This window comes from Salvia hispanica, chromosome 6, assembly GCF_029641045.1.
Source record: "Salvia hispanica isolate PSC_SH4W2 chromosome 6, Shi_PSC_v1, whole genome shotgun sequence".
Lineage (NCBI taxonomy): Eukaryota > Viridiplantae > Streptophyta > Magnoliopsida > Lamiales > Lamiaceae > Salvia > Salvia hispanica.
Genome location: NC_142697.1, coordinates 40,536,968 through 40,556,815, shown reverse-complemented (window position 1 = coordinate 40,556,815; position 19,848 = coordinate 40,536,968). Strand labels below are relative to the sequence as shown.

The following is a 19,848-nucleotide window of genomic DNA, read 5'->3' as shown; positions in this document are numbered from 1 at the left end:
TTATAGACCATGGATATGTCCCATAACTCTTTTGGCCTTTCATCTTCGACAAAGCCTTTGGCCTTTAGTGGTAGTAGTATATAATCAGTATGTTCTCAAAACTCCGTCAAATTTTACGATATCTAACGGGTTTAATATGCTTCTATACAATAGGAGAGAATCTTTTTACATTTGAGGACAAATACTGAAATACACTATACTTCTCCTCAACTCAATTTTTTGTATGGGCATTCATAAATGTCTATCTCAAAAACTCAAACTAGCGTACGCAGCAAACAAAGTGTGACATACCAATTCAATCCATCTTATCATCATCACTTCCCTTTATTCTATTTTTATCTTTTATCTTTTATCTTTTTCTGTCTATGTGTCAATACCCAATGCGACATTATGATTATTACGTTGATAATATGACAAGTCCAACATTCCTCGAATTAGAATAGTTTTTGAAGATTAGTTGGTTACCAATATCACTGCACAATTAAATTGGAAATAATGAAAAATCGAGAGTAGTTAAATCCTTTAACTTCTCAAAGGAAAATTTGTTGAAAATGTAACAAAATCTCAACTCATCATTATGCACTATATTTACAGAATGAGATAATTCAGTTTCCTAAAATGCCCCTACTCGGGTATCGCACTCAGCCGCGCCGTGACCTTCCCTCTCCGCCCGCCGCCGGATCTCCTGCCCCCAGATCTACAATTCACGCCGTTTCCGGCAGCCGCCTTGGCCGATTTTCTCAGATCGTTCTCGCCGGGAAACACGAGAATATTCCTCCGGCAGCCGCATTTGTCGCCGCAGCCGCTCTTCGTCAGAGCCGAGCTGGCCTTGACGGCCAATGCCGCCATCTCCTCCGCCTGAAGGCGGTGCCTGAGCTGGCTGAGCGGCAGCGCGAAGTAGAGCTGGCCGGGCTGCAGCTCGTCGTCGTCGCTGACCGCCGATACGACGTCGTCGAAATCCATCTCGTCGGAATTGCAGATGAAAAACGCCGGATTCTTCTGCAATACGTAGGAGACCTTGACAGGATACAGAAATTCCTGCAATCTTCCGTCGGCGAGTATCAGCTTCGCCGTAGCAACGGAGGTTGATTCGCACGAACTGCAAATTCCCATTGTTTCTCTCTCTAGATCTCTTTCTCTCTCTGTTAATTTGGGTTGCTTTGAAATTGGAAATGGTTGTGATTTGTGAAAAAGGAAGAGTGTTCGCTTCATATATATAGGTGGAGAAACTGGACTACGCGACACGTCAGCAATGGAAAATAAAAAAATGGAAAAAGAAAAGGTAAAATAAAATGCCAACCTGTAAACTTTGTGTGACAGGTTGTATGTTGGCGCTATTAATTTCTTCCTTGAAATTACGTATTTCAGCTTCTTGATTTTTTTTCATTATTGTTATTTTTTGTTGTGTTTATATTAAAAATTTTATTTAGCAAGTACGAAGGTTCCAATGCATAACGCAAAAAGTAACACAATCTAGTCGAATATTTTGTAATCCAAGTTTATCTTTTCATAATTATTTTAAATTAGTAACTATTTTGTCATTTTTCGAAGATCAATATTAGATCACAATAATGGCCGCTCGAAATTAAAGGATATCAGTTTAAATTAATTTGAGATTTTATATAGATATATGATAACAATTTCCAATATGAAATTAAGTTATCGAGTTGTGCAATTACAGTGGATAACGTATCTACTTAGTTGATATGAGCTTTTTTCTCTACTTTGCTATCAAAAAAAGTTGAACTAATTAGTTGAGCTGCGTGATGGCGAATTTAGATAAGTTATAAAGTAAGTCACATGATAATATAAATATACCTTTTTTGATAAGTTATTAGACGGTCAAACTCAAAGTTGCTTCCGAAAGTAATTTTGGGATGATTATCCGTGAAAATTATACATAAATTTATATAGAAATTATATCCACTTGATTTTAGTGTTGAGATCTCAAGTACGATATGATAGCACTTTATAGAACGGGAATTCTACCTGCAATAATATCTCGGGAAAAAATTCAATTAAGAGAAAGATGAATTGTGAAATTGACTTTGATTTACTAATTAAGAAAGAAAGAAAGAAAACAAGATATAAGAAAATCAACGTTGAATATAACTGCATGCATTAATGCCGCTCTCTAGTATTATTGAATTTCTCTTTAATATGAGTAATGTTTCATAAAATCTAACAAAACAAAAATAAAAATTGTGGTATGTATAAGCGTATGGAAGGAAATCAAGGAATATATCAAGCTTTAGTTATATTTTTTAAATTACAATTGAACTTTAGATAAAAATGTGTATTACAGACTCTAGTGCCCATGCATGTTTGGTTGTGTAAGACAATTGAGCTAGGTTGTGTAAATTGCTCATAAACGAAGTCCAATTATTTTGATAAGCATATGAATTGAGTAAAAATAGTTCAAAGGGCTGAATATTTTTATTCTCGTGTATGACTTATGAATTAATTTAGACTGTTAACTTGTATTATTCGAAGTAATATATAATGCATTATTTTAATTATTAGTCAGCAGGATATATACGAAGTAAATCGCACGCCAGTCATATGAAATATGAATAATTACACTTTTACCAATAATCAACGTGCAATGACGTACATATATAATTGAACATGAAGTTTAATTTGATCAAGTCAAGCACATAAATATGTTGGTGTCAAATTCAAATAAATATTTATTGACATGAAACAACTTGGTTAGTGGAGATTGGAGAAGTAGAAATTTTGGAAAAGAAGCAAGATATAGTGAATGGATTCACGTGATATAATGGTGATACTTAATGGTGGGTCTACATCACCTAACACCAACCTTAGACCTTTTTGAAATTTACACACACCTTAATCTTATCGATTGAGTTGTGTAATAGTAATAGTAGTAACAATTAATAATAGTACTATTTTAAAAAAGATAAATTTTGATAGCTGGTTTTCAATTGGCTAGCAGGCATGAGAGCGACTGGAAATAGCAATTCTGATTCCTGATTGGTGGTTGATGGATAACGCCGTAACGGTGTATGGATTTCACTAAGGGACAAAGACATTATCTAATTTTTATTTAATTAATTAAAAAACTCAAAATGTATAATCATAGATGTAGATGTAAAACCCTAGAAATGAATAATTTGGTGAGATAAGATAAGCTGGATCATTGGACCACACTGGGATCTGCAGTCAGTGGCTCAGTTAAATAATTTAGATGGACCACTAGATTATTTACTAAATAAGCTCATTTATTATTAGGTAAAGGTTGAATAATAGTGTAAAAGATTGAAGAAATAATAGCGATTTATTCAAGTCAACAGCTTTTATGATCAAGTGTCCTTCAAGTTAATTCTAAGAATGAATGCAATTTATTGGTAGTTCGTCAAGTAATGAACATTTGAATTTAAATATAAGTAAAAAAAGTGTTTAGATTTGATTAATTATGAATTATCCGAAAGAAAGAGTATCAAATTAGTCAAACTTGAGCATGATAGTACATTATTTATTTATCTAGAGTAGAATGCAACTGGCTCGAGCTCATCACATTACTAATTAATGAAAGCCTAACACATTTATTGGTTTATGAAATTAAACCAATTTGTATTCCGCACTAGTATATAAATGTAATGTGTGTTTGATAGGTGATTTTCCTATTCTTTCGTTCTGTAATAATTATTTCAAAATTAATCGAAATTGAGAAGTGTTGAGGGACAGTTGTCTCCAAAAGACCAGGAAACGTGGCAAGTTGTCACGGGGTATGAAGCTGAGCTGGACAACATGCAGAAAGACACGTATAAAAAGGCACGTACTTTTTGACAAATCTACATATGTGCTGTTAGCCTGTTACTTCCTTCCAATAAATAAGTGTAAATTAATAGTGGTATTTAAATTTTACAAAAGGAAGAATTAAACTTAAGTTAATATTTAAATCATAGATTAATGTAATCGAATAAAAATTCTAAACATGGTACAAAGTTTGGTTTTGACTATTAGAAAAAGTCAATAAATAACAAAATAGTAATAGTAGCAACAAAAAATATTAACACAGTGTAATGGTGTTGATATTGTATTGACATTTTCTGTTGCTATTATTTTGCCATCTGTTGATATTTTTTAATGGTCCAAATTACAATTTGGAAATTTGTAAAATATATGAGTTTGCATTTTATCACTACCGAGTATTACATGTATTTAATATTTAAAATTTGTAAGAATTTGTTTCGTCATGGTTTATAAATTTGTGGTTGTGAATAACGCGCACTCATTAAAATTGACTGATCCAGTTTTGAGTGAATAAGATGCAATTAATAGTGACGTTTGTGGTCTCACTCTCACGAAATGTCTAATTCTTGTCACACAGCTAAAACTATGTACTTTTGAACCCCACTTACAATTTACACATTTAATCTTCTCTAAATATAAGATCCATGTATGTTTTCAGATATACTAGTACTATAAGTAATAAACTAATCCATGTATGTTTTGAGAAAACTCGAACTCCTGACTTATTTAATTTGTTGTAGGGGAGGAGTTTTACTAAATTAAATGAGATGCGCTTAATTAATTAATGCATATCCCACATTGAAATCAGTCTTTATTTAATCCTTTCTATTTATATATATAATGACAGTCATGGATTGGAATTATTGTCATGAAAACCTACCAAGAAAGCAACTTGGAGTTGAATGTAGCTATAGTTGTAGCTGGATTGCCTTTTGCTTCTGTGGGATCTTGGACATGCTTCGCTGTGATGCTGCACTTTTGTCCAAATTTAATAGTATAACCATCCTACATATGTATATATAACTGTTAATTAGTGAAATATTGGAAAGAATACATCTTTGAACGTGAAATAGTTTACTGCATTTTCCAAATTGCAACTATCATCTTATGTGGGCCAATTGAATGTTCTAAACTATTCGACCGTCCTCGAAGTTTCATTCTGCTTACTTTATATATGGACCCTCTTTTTATTGTGAATCCATATAAAATTATTTAATCTACTTCTAATTTACTAAACTAAAACAAAAAAAAAAAGAAGAAGCTTTATTTAGGATTCGAATCTAAGTAAATTTCATTGTTTTAAAAATTTAATGAATTTGTACATCGAATTCAGTGCACTTATAACCAATCACGTTTAATTAATCAGTTAGATGACTTAGATCAGTATATACTGATGATATACTGAGATTGATTACTAACCTGATCTCTGCTTTCTTAGTTGAATTTCTTCATGCAACCCACTTTCACTATAGTCTTAAAAGCCCCTAAATTTCACATTCGTCTTTAATATCTTGAACCTGTAATATTATTATAACGTGCGTGTAAGAATTCTAATGTACTACCAATTATCCTTTTGTTAGGGTTCATCAATCTCAAATTTAGAATGGATGCACGGAATTGGAAATGTGCCTCTTTCAGAATCTAATAGGAGTAATTCACAATATTTAAAAATTAAATTCCACCCAAAGGCCAAAACTGATTTGAACTATACAACTAGGATTCCATATGCGAGGAATTGATGGATCTTTCGAATCTTCTCATTAGAACAGAAAAAAATATCAGTCAACTGTTTCGGTGTTGTCATTTTATTAGAAATATTGCAAGTAATGTAACTGAAAATTCAGTTTAATCAATTCGTAATCATACGCCGACATGGATTCACTGTCTTAACTAATCATCCCTAATTAATACACATAAGTTAATCAAGCAAACGGAGAAAATTATTTAGGACAGCACTTGGATGTATTAATGCTAACTAATAAGAGCTTTTAATTAGATCTCGACGGAGAAGCATACATATACATTTAATAATTTAAAATGAAAAAAAATGTAGTTTTTGCCTGTGCAGAAGAGGACACGATCTAATGTGGGTCGCAATCGCATACATGCATGCACGTGTGCTCCATCCATGAGTTGTCAATTGAGAAATTAGAATGTCCATCTCATATTCATTCAAACTTCAAACCCAGTGGCCCAAACATTTTGCTGCATTCGTGTTTAATAAATTATTAATTTTTTAGTCTTGGTTTCCACAGCACCACACAAATTTTATAAAATAGTAGTAGTTGAGAAATATTAATGCATCTGAAAACCCCCCCGACTTTGTTACATTAAATGCAGTTTGATACGATGGTATTTTGGGAAGCCTCACCAACCGGCAACCTCCATGTCCCAACAATAATGTTATTATGTTATGTAGTAAGACTTCATCATCTTCTTCTACTTCAAATTCAATTTTAATACTATGTCTTTTGGTATCAACTATCAAAGATTGTTTATTTTGGAAGCCCGACGTTAGGGGCCGGCCCGAGCTTGAAGAAAACTGAATATGATCTTATCTGGAAATTCTTAAAATTTCGAATCGAATTTGATATTTCGGTTTATTTTAATTTGGTTATTCAGATTATGAATGTTTTTTAGTACTATGATGGGGTACAAAAAATACAGGATTTAAGTTACAAACACAGTTGGTACTGGGCTGAGGCCCATCTTCAACATTCCATTGAACTAAAACATAATTTGGCGGAAATGAGGTCCAAACTCAGATTCTATGACTTTAAATTAAGTTACACTATTCAAAAAGTTGTAGGCCCAACACATGCGGACAAATATTTTCTCTGTTTAAGTGGTAAGTCACCAAAGTGGTATGAATCAAATAAATGTCTGTACTTTTATATGATAAATTTTTTAAAACTTTCTTTTATTTTTATCTTTTATTTCTTTAACGCTCAATCTTAATTTACTTTTCCTTCTAATTTTCTTATTTTACCAATTTTTATTAAAACTCATGTCGTTCATAAATGAGACTATTTTTCATACACGAATGGAATAACTTCTATTTTTGTATAATTTGTCTGCCACTCTCTGAGAGTTATTACGATCATTTCTTCATGGAGTATAGTACTATTCAGTGACATCAATATCCAAAGATTAAGCTTCCCAAACAATGTTTTGACCAGGCATAACAATATAACATGTTTTTTTGGTTAGAACGTCTCCACAAAATAAGAGGTAAATTGAGAAAAATATAGTAATTCTCCTATACTCTCTCAAGGTAAATATAACTTCTTAAAAAAGTATTGAATTTCAAGAGAAAAAAAAAACTAAATTTAAAAGGACACAAAAAAAACATTTTATCTTTTTGTGCGAAGAAAATGTAAAAATCCTAGTCAAAATTAAAGAAGTTTAATAGTAGTACCTTTTTAAATACCATTCCCATTACAAAATCAATTTCATAAAAAAAAAAACAATAATTATTTATTTTTACCTCTCCGTTTTTCTCTCCCCGCTCACTTGCCGTCCAAATAAATGAATGCCATTTCTTTTCATATGGTTATTGAATACTGAATCTATTCGCACATTCGAACTAGTCACTTCTAGAAAGTGAAGTTTGTTAAAACATCTTTATAACACAATTATAAACAGCTCAAAACAAAGAGCTAATCAACCAATTAATAAAATAATCTGCCGACATCCAATTAGTACTAAGAAAAAAACCAAATTAAAGTGAGATTGACATATGGCTATTTCAATATCAGCCATTATTACTAAAACAAGACAAAAACGTCTACATCCGCCTATCTATTGTTGCCCATGTTTTTCGAAGGGACAAAAATGAAGTCCTAGAATAGTAATGAAGAATTAACACTTGGTTCATGTGTGTTCCTGCATTTTAACGCAAAGCTTGCTGACAATTCTGCTTTCCAATCAAAGTTACATAATTCCACTCTCTTTATTACATGTACCATACTATATCTGTACAGTTGCAACACTACAATGAACAATACTACCAACTGGGATCAAGTATAGAAAACAAAATTCTTGTAGGAAATGTCCCATTTTGATCTGTACATATATTCATATATGTGATGTGTGTGGATAAATTAGAGAGATGGAAGAAGCCATAGATTGAAGAGTGAGGAGGATAAGGATAGGAACCACGATAAGAAGGCCATAGCTGCGGATAGTTGATATCTCGTGCATAACTTTACGCCGCAGAATCCTCCCGAAGCAAGCAGAAGGCTAGTCACGCTTGCAGTTGAACAAGATGCAGCCAGCGATAGAAACGAAAGCACCTACAGAATAACATTGTTATTCAATGTAACTAGATATGATGAAGTCGTATCATACGATGAGATGCTTACCCAATCACCTATGACGACAATTGAGAGAATCCCAGGCTGACGAGCTGGGCGTTTAACGAAAACTGAAAACACATCCACCACTGCCAATGTCAAGCTCCACGGGATTACCAACCCCATAATCGTTACCAAGAAGCTGCAACCAGAATTTAGACAATTAAAAGACATATATATGGGAGCAACATTTCAATCAAGGTAACTAACAGCAAAGATGAAGCAAATCATGCTTTCAAGTGAACTTGAATAGACTCAACTACATTCAGATCCAGTGCCACCACAGTTTCACTGATAAGTCTGACTACAATTTTATTACTAGAGCAGAGTTCAACTACAAAAGTCCATCTTGGCGAGTAAACGGTCTACTAGAACTAATTGCTCTCTCTTAGTTGCTCCCCTTCATGGAATAGACACATTATTCAATTAAATCTCTCAAAACCTTGTTGCCACAGCTTCTTGTTGGACAATTGAATCAACTAAAGTTACTGCGGAAGCCCACTTTTCTCTAGCCACAAAGCAGAGAAAAGGAGCAAACCACACTTAAAAATATCTACATATGGTGGGGTTCTAACTTCTAACTCCATATCATTGCCAAAAATCTCACTCATCCATCCTTAAGCAACCCAAAAGTGGTAGGTATATTGCACCATGTGTTATTGTTTTGATGACCAGAGAAACCATCAGCCACTAAATACCAAGGTGCATACATATAAATAGTGGATAAACACAGTGATGAATCTGATGATCATAGTTCATCATAAGAAAAATGTTTCCAACAACAGTAGCACAGCAGGGATAAAAAAGAACATTCCCCCTCAAAAACATGTATGCCCTAAAGTTTGGTTTTCCTATCTTTTGGCCCTATGTGGAACAACCATTACCATCAATTTCCACTCTCAATAATGCCGCACAAAAATGTCAAAACGATAGCTGTCAGCCAATTATTCGCCACCGACACAAAAGGGGCAGAGAGAGACTAAAATTAAGACGATGTTCGTCGAGAATCGGAAACACCAAATCCCTAAGCTGCAATTCTCATCAATTAACACAATCGAAGAAATCAGATACTAACTTATTAAGCCACTGATATCTATACACCATCGATACAGCACAATTGCGACGTGAGACAATCACTATAACAAAAACCAGAAGAAACAGAGAAACAATCTAGAGAGAATCGAGAGAATTACCAGAAGGCAGTGTAACTGTAGAACTCGACATCCAAACACATGAAAAGCAAGGAGGCAATAGCGAAAACGGCCTGCCCCAATCTGAGAGCCAAACTGGCGCTGGTGCCCACCGCCCCCGGCAATTCTTCCATACATAAACCCCTCGTAGATAATTAGATACAACTCCTCTCTCTTTCTCTCTCTATAGATAGCCATTCAATTCTCCGCCCGCGCCATGAGCCGTTTCTCATCAAATTTGTTGAAAAAAAGGAGGAAATTTTGGAGGAGGGGTAAAAGGCATCAATTTCTGAGAGTTGAGAATTATGATCGATCAGCGTTTTATTCAGTTTTTTAAATAATTCAAAATTCAAAGTTAATTATAAACTCTTCAAAGTGGGAAATGGAGATTGGTTGAGAGGCGCAATTGGTGTCGTGCAGTTATGGCCTTTTCCAAAGTCATTTTCTCTCCTTTTCCTTAATGCCGAATAAATTAATTCATATCATAATTATTAACATTTAATACTGAGTTTCCAATTATTAATAAATTTGACTTGCTCATACACTTGTAATTCAAATTCAATTTTACATAAATTTGGGCTTGGTCGTGGTCATATATACTCATTATTTTATTATTGATTTGATCCATTGATTGTAGACTAATTAAAGTACTTTTTTGCACAAGATTGCGATATTATTAATACTTTACGCATTAAACAAATACTGTAATTAAGTTTGATTTAGTAATATCTGGCATCATTTACAACCTCAAACCATAAACCTTATTATTCCTTAATTATTCACTTTCTATAGTAGTATTATATTCCATGATGCTGATGCATACTGTAAATGAAACCACCAGCAATAATCGTTGATAAACAATTTTCTCCCTTTTAGAGAAAAATTGGTTAATGAATGTTTGTGTCATGTTAAATGAATGTTTCTATCATTGTAATGAACATAATAATCAAATAAACATCTTACATCTCCATAATAATATCCATGTGTCGGATTTGAAAGGGACACACTGAAACACTGACATAAAATCCATATTTACCCACTTTTTCCTTTTTAACATATTTTGATGGAACTCATTTAAATTCAATTTTTTTAAGCTTAGATAGGGTACAATGATATAGTACTGCATTTCCTTCAAAATATAAACGTTAATTAGCCATCTACAAAACTACATCACCATCCATTTTCAAATAATACCCCATAATCGGAAGTGAATCTTTTTCTTAATAAAGACGTTTCATTTTCTGCACTCGTTTTAGAAAAATAAAAATAATAAATAATTAAAGTGGAAAAAAAAGTAAAGGAAGAGAGAAAATGATGTAGAGAAACTTTATTTTTTCCCCACTTTAACTATTTATTACTCTTAGATTTCCAAAACGAATGCAAGAAATGAAACACCTCCGTTAACATGGCACGGAGGGAGTACTATATAACAAATAAAGATACAATTATTAAAATTTACATAGAATACAAAATATTATTAATAGTACTCCATATTAGTATTAGAATTATCGTTATTATTATTATTTTTATCACATACGCGTAAATGTATACATAGTTCTCTTTCACGCCTTAAATCTTACTACTAAATTCCCTGCAAAGCTTCATGTTTTCCGTTTGAATAAATAACTCGTTTCACAAAAAGGAAAAAGGAAGCACTTGTACAAAATGAAATAGAATAAGGGAGGAAGATAATATTCATATACACCACAAGTGAAGTAGTGAAGTATGAAAGGAGAATCTTTTTAGTGGTTTAAATTTGTAGGAAGCAAATATTTAATATACACCGTAGCTTTATTGTTTTGGAGGATATATACCCTACATACCCTAAAGTTTGAAATTATTTGTATATATATTTAGTTTATTAGTGTAGTGGCGCATTGTTCCTAATGCTATTGCTAGATTCGTTTATCAAACGTTTTATAACAAAGTTGAAATTGGGGTTTAATTCGACCGCTAACAATTGGCCCCTACTAATAACTAATTACCCTACCTATGTCTATTCATTAAATTCACCAAATTTTATAGTAATATATTGAATTACGAATGCTATATAGTACTATTAGGGATCGGCTTAAAATATAGAGTAGTGCTATTAAGGCATGTTCGGCCGTTAAGTGTTTATTTTTAGTATTTTTAAATATAGGTTTCTTTTTTCTAAAACTTTATTTTTATTATAAGTGGACACAATATTAAATATGTAAATATTCTGTATGAAACCAGCAACTTAGTCCTACTTATGAATTTGGTCATTCTCTTTAGTCTTTAGACTCACTTTTTAAATTAATTTCACAATAGGAGTTTTCGCCAAAATTATATGGTTTCTTTTAAATTAAATTAAATTGTTTAAATAAATTTTTTTATATGAATTTATTGTACTACTCAACTTAAGGTCTTAAGTAGATAGCACAATAATTTATATTGGGCCAAAAGAAAAAATTAATTAGTACTCCGTATCAATGAAAAGCCCAACCAAAAACCAACAATTTTAGGCCATAGTCCACGTGTCATGAATTAAACAAAATATAAATACCAAAAAGAAAAAAACATTCATGATCATGAAGAATTTGAGCTCAATTGGCATTCAGTCTGAGATGGGTTAGATCAATCTCGGCAGCGGCGCTTCTACTTGTTCTTCGCTCGATGTTGGCAATAAAATGCTCCGAAAAGTACCCACTGGTCTCCCGTCACATTTAAATTCTACATTCATCAAGAAGTTTATCAACTTGGGAGATTTAGAGCGTGCCCGCCAACTGTTCGACGGAATACCCGAACCAGATGTGCAGTCTTGGACATTATTAATTTCAGCTTATACCAAGACTGGAAGAAGTAGAGACGCGACCAAGCTTTACACTGAAGTGAAAAACAGTGGAAAGATAAGTCTTGATAAGTTTGTTATCTTAGCTGCTGCCAAGGCCTGTGCGATTTCAGGGGATTTGTCAAAGGCGAAAGAAGTCCACTTTGATGCTTTGAAGTATAAGGTTAGCTCGGATTTGCTTATAGGGAATGCTCTGATTGATATGTATGGTAAATGCAAGTACTTTACTGGTGGGGAGCAAGTATTTGCAGATTTGAGAATCAAGGATGTCATTACTTGGACATCATTTTGCTCGTGCTGTGTCAACTGTGGGCTTCCGAAGGCGGCGCTTCATGCTTTCCGTGATATGGTTGTGGGTGGAGTTAGGCCGAATTCGATGACATTGTCCTCTGTGGTTCCTGCTTGCTCGCGCTTGAAGTATTTGCATTCGGGTCGTGAGATACATGGTTTTGCTCTCAAGAATGGGATGGGAGAGAATCAGTTTGTGAGTAGTGCTCTGGTCGATATGTATTCGAGTTGCTCGAGTATCAAGCAAGCTGAATCAGTGTTTACTAGCATGCCACAACCTGATGTTGCGTCGTGGAATGCTATTATGTCAGCGTATTTTGCAAATGGTGAGGGTGAGAAAGCACTTGATACATTTCATCGCATGAGAAGCCGAGGAGTCAAGCTTGATCGTGTTTCCTGGAACTCAGTCATTTCTGGCTGTGCTGATAATGGAAAAGCAGAAGAAGCGCTTGAGGTGCTTAGAGACATGCAACGACTAGGGTGCAAACCTAATCAAATCACAGTTACAAGCGCATTAACTGCTTGTACTGTTTTAGAAGCATGGAGAGGAGGAAATGAGGTCCATGGATATATAACTAGACATTGTTTTACGGAGGATCTGGCAGCCAGTACCGCTCTAGTGCTAATATATGCCAAGGGTGGCGACGTAGAAGCCTCCAATCGACTTTTTAGTATAATGACATCGAGGGATACTGTTGCGTGGAACACATGTATTATTGCAAACTCAATGCATGGGAGAGGAGAGAAAGCATTATCACTCTTTAATGAGATGGTTGGCTCAGGAGTGAAGCCAAACTCTGTTACTTTCACAGGTGTTCTATCTGGTTGTAGCCATGCACAGATGGTAGACGAGGGACTATCGATTTTTCATTCAATGATGAAAGACCATCAAGTTGAACCTGATGCAGAACACTATTCTTGCATGGTTGATGTTCTCAGTCGCGGTGGTCGCTTAGTTCAGGCCCATAATTTCATTCAACAAATGCCAGTAGAACCAACTGCAGCCGCCTGGGGTGCTTTGCTTGGAGCATGCCGGATATATAAGAATGTTGAACTAGGGCGTGTTGCTGCGCAAAGACTGTTTGAGATAGAACCAAACAACCCCGGAAATTATGTATTACTCTTCAACATCCTTGTTACTGCCAAAGAGTGGGGTGAAGCCTCTGAGGTTAGGAGATTGATGAGAGACAGAGGAATCAGGAAAGTGCCTGGTTGCAGCTGGATTCGAGTAAACAATAGGGTGCACACATTTGTTGTTGGTGATAAAAATAACGATAAGAGCGCTGACATCTATAAGTTTCTGGATGATGTACGTGTGAAAATGAAATTAGCAGGATTATATCCTAATACGGAATTTGTTCTACAAGATTTGGATGGAGAAGAACAGGAGGATAGTTTGTGTAATCATAGTGAAAAGCTGGCTGTTGCTTTTGGGATACTCAATTTGAGAGGTGAATCATCCATTAGGGTCTTCAAGAACTTGAGGATCTGTGGAGATTGTCATAACACCATTAAGTTTATAGCAAAATTCATAGGTATACAAATCATTGTAAGGGATTCTTTAAGGTTTCACCATTTTGAAGGGGGCCTATGTTCCTGTGGAGACTTTTGGTAAAAGATCAAGTGAAGAGAAGTAGAGAGATTAGGAGAAGGCAAGAAGTGAGGAGGAGAATGTACAAAATACGGTGAAGCTAGCAAATGCTTCATATGTAGTCATTGTGCATTAAGCTGGCACATCTGTTATGCTGATGACTGTTGGTGCAGTAGTGTACACGCATGATATGATGTTTCTCCAACACTGTAATGGGCTATTCAGAGTTTATGCAATTTACAGATTCATCCAAAGGACCTGCATGAGCTATATACTGATCGGAGCTGCGTGCTCAACCTTGGTTGTGGCTGCTGCCTCACCTTGAGTTGGTGGGATCATCGTCATCACAACACCAGAAGATGAGAGCGCGGAGGATGCAGGTATATGGTTGCAATTGACTACTATGTGTGTCCTTTCGTATTATTTCTCTTGGTTGGCAATTGTGCTACCAAATAGTGACAGGTTTCAATCTTTGTAGTCTCTACTTCTTTATATTTGAAACTCAGTGTGATTTATGTAAGCTGATAGCATCACTATACAGATTAGAGTGTTCAATTTGTTGTCGGTGTCTTGTATAAACAAGAGAAAAGAGAGATAAAAATGTTGTGAAAGAAAAGAATTTTGATGTATAAGCTTCCAATGTTGTGAAAGAAAAGAATTTTGATGTATAAGCTTCCACTAAGAAGGTGCAAGTAACTGTACATAATGTTTCTCTTTAGTAAACAAGCAGATGCATGGGCCCTTCTTTTCTATGTCAACTCTAAATTAAATCATTCAATCAAATAAATGTTCATATGCACCTGCACCCTCTGAATCATTGCAACCTGGTTTTCAAAGGACACATTTTCTCCATTGTCGATATTCTTTGGCAGAGAAACCTCCACATATACCACATCTGCAAAATACTAAGTACTTCCTCCCGTTCCATAAAAATAGGAATATATGGGACGGCAGAAAAATTAATGCATAACTGGTAATAAAATAAAGAGTGAACTACAAAAATAGTCCATGGACTATGCGTTTATCTAGCCAATGAACCCTGAACTTTCAAAATATCCCCAGACAACCCTGGACTAAACGTTTATCTCGAAAACGGTCATTTTTCACTATTTCGTGACGAAAATACCCTTTTAGGCTGTTTGGGCAATTTGATCTTTTTACATTTTAAATATGATATTATTTCAGTGATGTACTAAATCTGATATTATTTCAAAATTATCATTCTTCTTTCCTTTTGTCATCCTTCACTTTGTTTCTTTATTTCAATATTAGATTTAAAAGCGAACTACATAAAAAGTCTCTAACATTTCCGTTCGTCTCACTGCAGGCCCCTAGGGAAAAAAAATACCTCCATAAAACTAACCTTAAACATAATCACATATCTTGTTTTTTCTAACTAAAATGCCCTTAAGGCCTAAAAGGGCATTTTTGTCATTCCATTATATTGTTGACACGTGATTTCTCGGACATTTTTGTCAGAAACTTCTTATGTAATTTTCTAATAAGTTCTGGTACTTTATCATTTCTCGAACATTTTTATCATTATTTACAGTTTCTAATTTTTTTCATAATATACATTTATCATTAACTGCATTAATTAATATGAAATTAATAAAATGAGACCCTTTCTTCCTCATAAGACTCATTTTCTTATACTTTTTTAATGTTTTCTATTTTTCCTAATTTTTGTTTGTTTTTTATACCTTGATTTATCGATCAATTTTATTTATTATGAAAATATCCAATTTTGCAGTATTAATTTATAACTTTACATGGTCTTAATTTTAGATACTATTATTAATAAACCCTATATATTCATATGATGTTAAAAATTTCAGTTGAAACTAAATTAAAATTCTCAATAAGATATCAATAAATATAAAATAGTATTAAAATTAGGCTTAGATTAACAAATTAGCTCCATGATATATAACAAAATAATATTTTTAATGTCAATGTTTTCAAGAAAATAATTATTGTATCATTTGATAAAATATGAAATACTATTTTTTTAATTCTATGTATTACTGATTCAGATTTTATTTCATAAATAACTTTATTTTTCCATAATTTTTATTGTTTCTCAATGAATTTCCTACATGATATATGTAGTACTCGTATATTGTTACCACTAACTAGAAATAGAGAAATATAAGAAGTTTTTTTTGTGTAGAAATATGGACAAAATTTTAATCACGTGTGAAGTACCAAAACTTATTAGGATATCACATAAGAAGTTGCTGGCAAAAATGTGACAAAATTCATGTCAACGAATTTAGGGTTTGCCAAAAATACCATTCAGGACTTTGGGCATTTTGGTCCTAAAAATAGCTACAGATATACGATATGTGATTATATTTAAAAATAGGATTGTGAGGAGGTTTTTTTTTCCTCTAGGGGCATGCAGTGACACAAACAGACCTTTTATGTAGTTCACTCAAGATTTAATTTTATAAAATTAAATTTTAAATTTCATTATTTAAATATCAATATCAATATCAATAATTTTTTAATACTCCAATACTGCACGAAAAAATTATAGGTTCAAAAAAAATTATAATATTAAATAGACTTCTCACATATTAATAATAATAACTACTAAAAGATTAAAAAAATATATTATTTAGGAAAAATGAATATATTTTGTATCACTAACAAAATTATATTGGAATACTTTAAAATATATAATATATGAATATAATGATCGGCAAATAAATAAAGTGAAAAAAGATAAGTACAATATAAATGGAATACAAAAAATGAATTTAAAACTAATTGAATAGTGTGAAAAATAAAAAAGAAGCCGCCTCTACTACTAACCTACCAAACCCTAAAAAGGAGAGCCCTCTCTCAATTAGAATCGATTAGAAGAAAGAGAAAACAGAAGAAATATGGAAGGTCGATGAGTTATAATCACTGGTAAAATATTTTATTTGTACTGACACTGTTAATATAACTGTGTACAAATTCTGAATTCAACCAATCGTGCAAATGGCCCCAACTCAAACCATGGTTTCATGTTAATTGTATTATATTTAAGAATAATTACGTTCCATATAAATCTCACTAAATACGGCAAGATTTAGTACTCCTACTACTTGTTAAAAGATAACAGACGACTCAGATTTTATATTAAGGACTAAAATCAATAGTATTAGAAATTCTACTAAGAAGAATGACAGACAATGTTGTGTCCAGATGTAGCTCATAAATCATAAGGATTTGATTAAAGAGCAACGATGAACACTTGATTATACCAGAAAATTCAACGGTCTAAGCACACAATGAAGCATTAAACACCTGCCAATTTCTGGTGAACTATAAAAATTATAGCAATAAAAGATAATAAAACAAGAATCTATTCAACACAATGTTGAGTTCAGATGAAGCTCGGATGATCATCGTATTTGATCATCAAGCAACGATGAACACCTACAAGAAAAGGTACAATGAGAGATGAGAAACCCATCCACCATCTTCCTTCTCTATCTTCACTTTCCCAGAAATGTAACAGCATTCAATAACAAAAACTAATGAACACTTGACTAACATCTGGTAACAATAAGAATATACTGTACTTATTAATTTTATCGAAATATAATTAACATATAAAAATTTGACCATGGCTCAAAAGTGCTTGAAAAATAATCACAGTTACCTCCCAATCCCAAACAAAATGAGAAGGATTATAGAGAGCATCTCAAGCTATAGTATTTATGAGTTTCTCATCATTGCCACAATTCACAATAACTTATGTGAAATAATTAGATAGTAAACCCCTATAAAATTACTCCACAATATACGGAATTAAGAATTTATTTTGAAACAGGATTGAATAGACATCATTACAATTTTGGGTCGAGTACAAGACAAGCCATAACATTGGCCATTGGGGCCTGCATATACTCGAGTACTTTTTTTTCAAACGTGAAATAATGTGAAACAAATAAACTAAATTATTCGAAATTTCGATTTAAATTGTCAACAAAATAAAATGTATAATAGAAAAATTATTTAATTGAATGGGGGGCATTCAGAATGAGTAGGAGGTTATATATCAATCAACCAAACTTCAGACTAATAAGAAATCCTCATTATGCCCCAAAAAAGAATAAACTTCACCAAAATATAAAAAATGAATTGAAACAGAAGAGATCGAAGGAAGAAGAGTGTGAAATGGAGATTCTCTCAGACAAATGCCTCGTTTTGTCCTCACGATGTAATAACGAATGGATTTCGATCAGACTCGTCATCATGATTTGTTCATCACCGAGAAACACGATTCATCAAAAAAAACGATTTATAAAGGGGAAAACGAAATGGATTCGATAATTACCGAGATGGTGAAAATGATGGGGAGATAATTGAAAAACAAATATGATTGGAGAGAAATCAGAGATTGATTTAAAGTACCTGAAACTGGAGATTATAGCATGAATCGGTGAATGATTGATGGCAGAGGGAAATGAGATGCAGGTACTACTTATAATGGCATTCCTTTTTGCCCTAATTCACCTCCACTGGGCTTCGGCCCAACACTAACAGAATTCAGGTTTTAGCTTTAAAAACTTTCTTTGCTTTTCTTAATGAGAAAAAAACATTATTTATCTGGTAGTAGGAGTAATTTTTATTGATTATATCATTAAGATTTAACATGGGTTTACAATTGAAAATAACATTCATGGTAAGTAATTGAAAATAAAAACGACAATGTCTACTCTTCTTTTAAGTTTATTTAAAAAAATATGTATATTTCCACTCAGGGGCGGACGAGGGCAAAAAATTTACGAGTAAAAATTAAAGAGTTTTAGGAGGAGCATTTAATGAAAAAATAGAATAAATAAATTTTATAATACATATTTTATATAGAAATGGGGTAATTGGAGGGGGCATTTGCCCTTTAACATATAGCTAGATCCGTCTCTGTTTTCACTTAACACACAAAATGTATTTCTCTAAAATTTCATATCATTATTTAAATGTGACATCTACTCTAAAAAAATAATATAAACAAGAAAAGTGGCATCTCAATTGTAATTCCGTTTGGTCTATTCGCAAATATAGTCTTAGTTCATTTATACTATAAATAATATTACTTGATCTCGCATTTTACTAGCCAATTTTACTTACATTTCATTTAAAATTAATATGAAGTATATAATTATATAAATGAAACTCACATTCTACTACTTTTTTTCAATCACTTTTCTTAATATACTCCGAGTCAAAAAAAAAAAAGAAATGAAATTTCTAATAATAGACCAAGGGAATACCAATTTGTATTTAGTCCATTTAAATTTTATGTTTTTATCGACTCATTGCCTCATTTACATCTAACAATTTATTTCATAAACAAAATATTTGATTTTATTAGCAACTCGTTATACTGTGATATTGATCACGCAATTAGTTCTTCTACAAATATCAAAATCTCTGATTATCATCAATTCCATAATTATTGGATTGATTATTGGAGTATAAAATTATGTTTGATTTCTATTTTATTTTCATAACTTTAGGGAATGATTACTAATTGATGTGAGGACCCTTTAATTATTTTTATTGGGGAAAAATCGGACATCCGTGGATGGAGTAGGAGAAATTTCTTGTCTTTTAAAAGTTTTCAAGCAAGCAAAATCAGCTAGTAGTATAATTCTGCTATAAAAAATAGTCACATTATAAAATAGTACTAATAATTATGAATATATATTTGTATGGTAAAAAATTATATACTAATTAGATTCAAAAAAGTTGTAAAACGTCAATACAAATCAAATGCAATCTTATCACTGAGAGAGGAGAATAAATGGTAAAAGCAGAGAAAATTTT

The 19,848-nt window shown here is 32.8% G+C and overlaps 2 protein-coding genes, 1 long non-coding RNA gene, 2 other non-coding genes and 1 pseudogene across 5 annotated transcripts; 1 reads left to right on the top strand and 5 right to left on the bottom strand.

Moving 5' to 3' along the window:
* Nucleotides 1-510: 510 nt before the first annotated feature.
* On the bottom strand, nucleotides 511-1,182 carry LOC125207876 (uncharacterized). The gene has a single exon (XM_048107378.2). The coding sequence runs from the start codon at nucleotides 1,111-1,113 to the stop codon at nucleotides 625-627; it is 489 nt and encodes a 162-aa protein (XP_047963335.1). The 5' UTR covers nucleotides 1,114-1,182; the 3' UTR covers nucleotides 511-624.
* A 6,452-nt stretch (nucleotides 1,183-7,634) lies between these two features.
* On the bottom strand, nucleotides 7,635-9,735 carry LOC125204820 (CASP-like protein 5C1). The gene is made up of 3 exons (XM_048103559.2): nucleotides 9,329-9,735; nucleotides 8,145-8,277; nucleotides 7,635-8,075 (listed from the first exon to the last, which is right to left on the bottom strand). Exons 1-3 carry the CDS (start codon nucleotides 9,457-9,459, stop codon nucleotides 7,884-7,886), a joined length of 456 nt encoding a protein of 151 aa, XP_047959516.1. The 5' UTR covers nucleotides 9,460-9,735; the 3' UTR covers nucleotides 7,635-7,883.
* Nucleotides 9,736-11,934: 2,199 nt separating this feature from the next.
* LOC125204308 (pentatricopeptide repeat-containing protein At1g20230 pseudogene) lies at nucleotides 11,935-14,710 on the top strand (annotated as a pseudogene).
* Nucleotides 14,711-17,144: 2,434 nt separating this feature from the next.
* On the bottom strand, nucleotides 17,145-18,536 carry LOC125204943 (uncharacterized). The gene is made up of 2 exons (XR_007173672.2): nucleotides 18,433-18,536; nucleotides 17,145-17,451 (listed from the first exon to the last, which is right to left on the bottom strand). It is a non-coding gene; the product is annotated as an uncharacterized LOC125204943 (long non-coding RNA).
* Nucleotides 18,053-18,122, bottom strand: LOC125208745 (small nucleolar RNA Z105). Its single transcript, XR_007174224.1, has one exon. It is a non-coding gene; the product is annotated as a small nucleolar RNA Z105 (small nucleolar RNA).
* Nucleotides 18,203-18,294, bottom strand: LOC125199034 (small nucleolar RNA SNOR75). Its single transcript, XR_007172505.1, has one exon. It is a non-coding gene; the product is annotated as a small nucleolar RNA SNOR75 (small nucleolar RNA).
* Nucleotides 18,537-19,848: the final 1,312 nt, after the last annotated feature.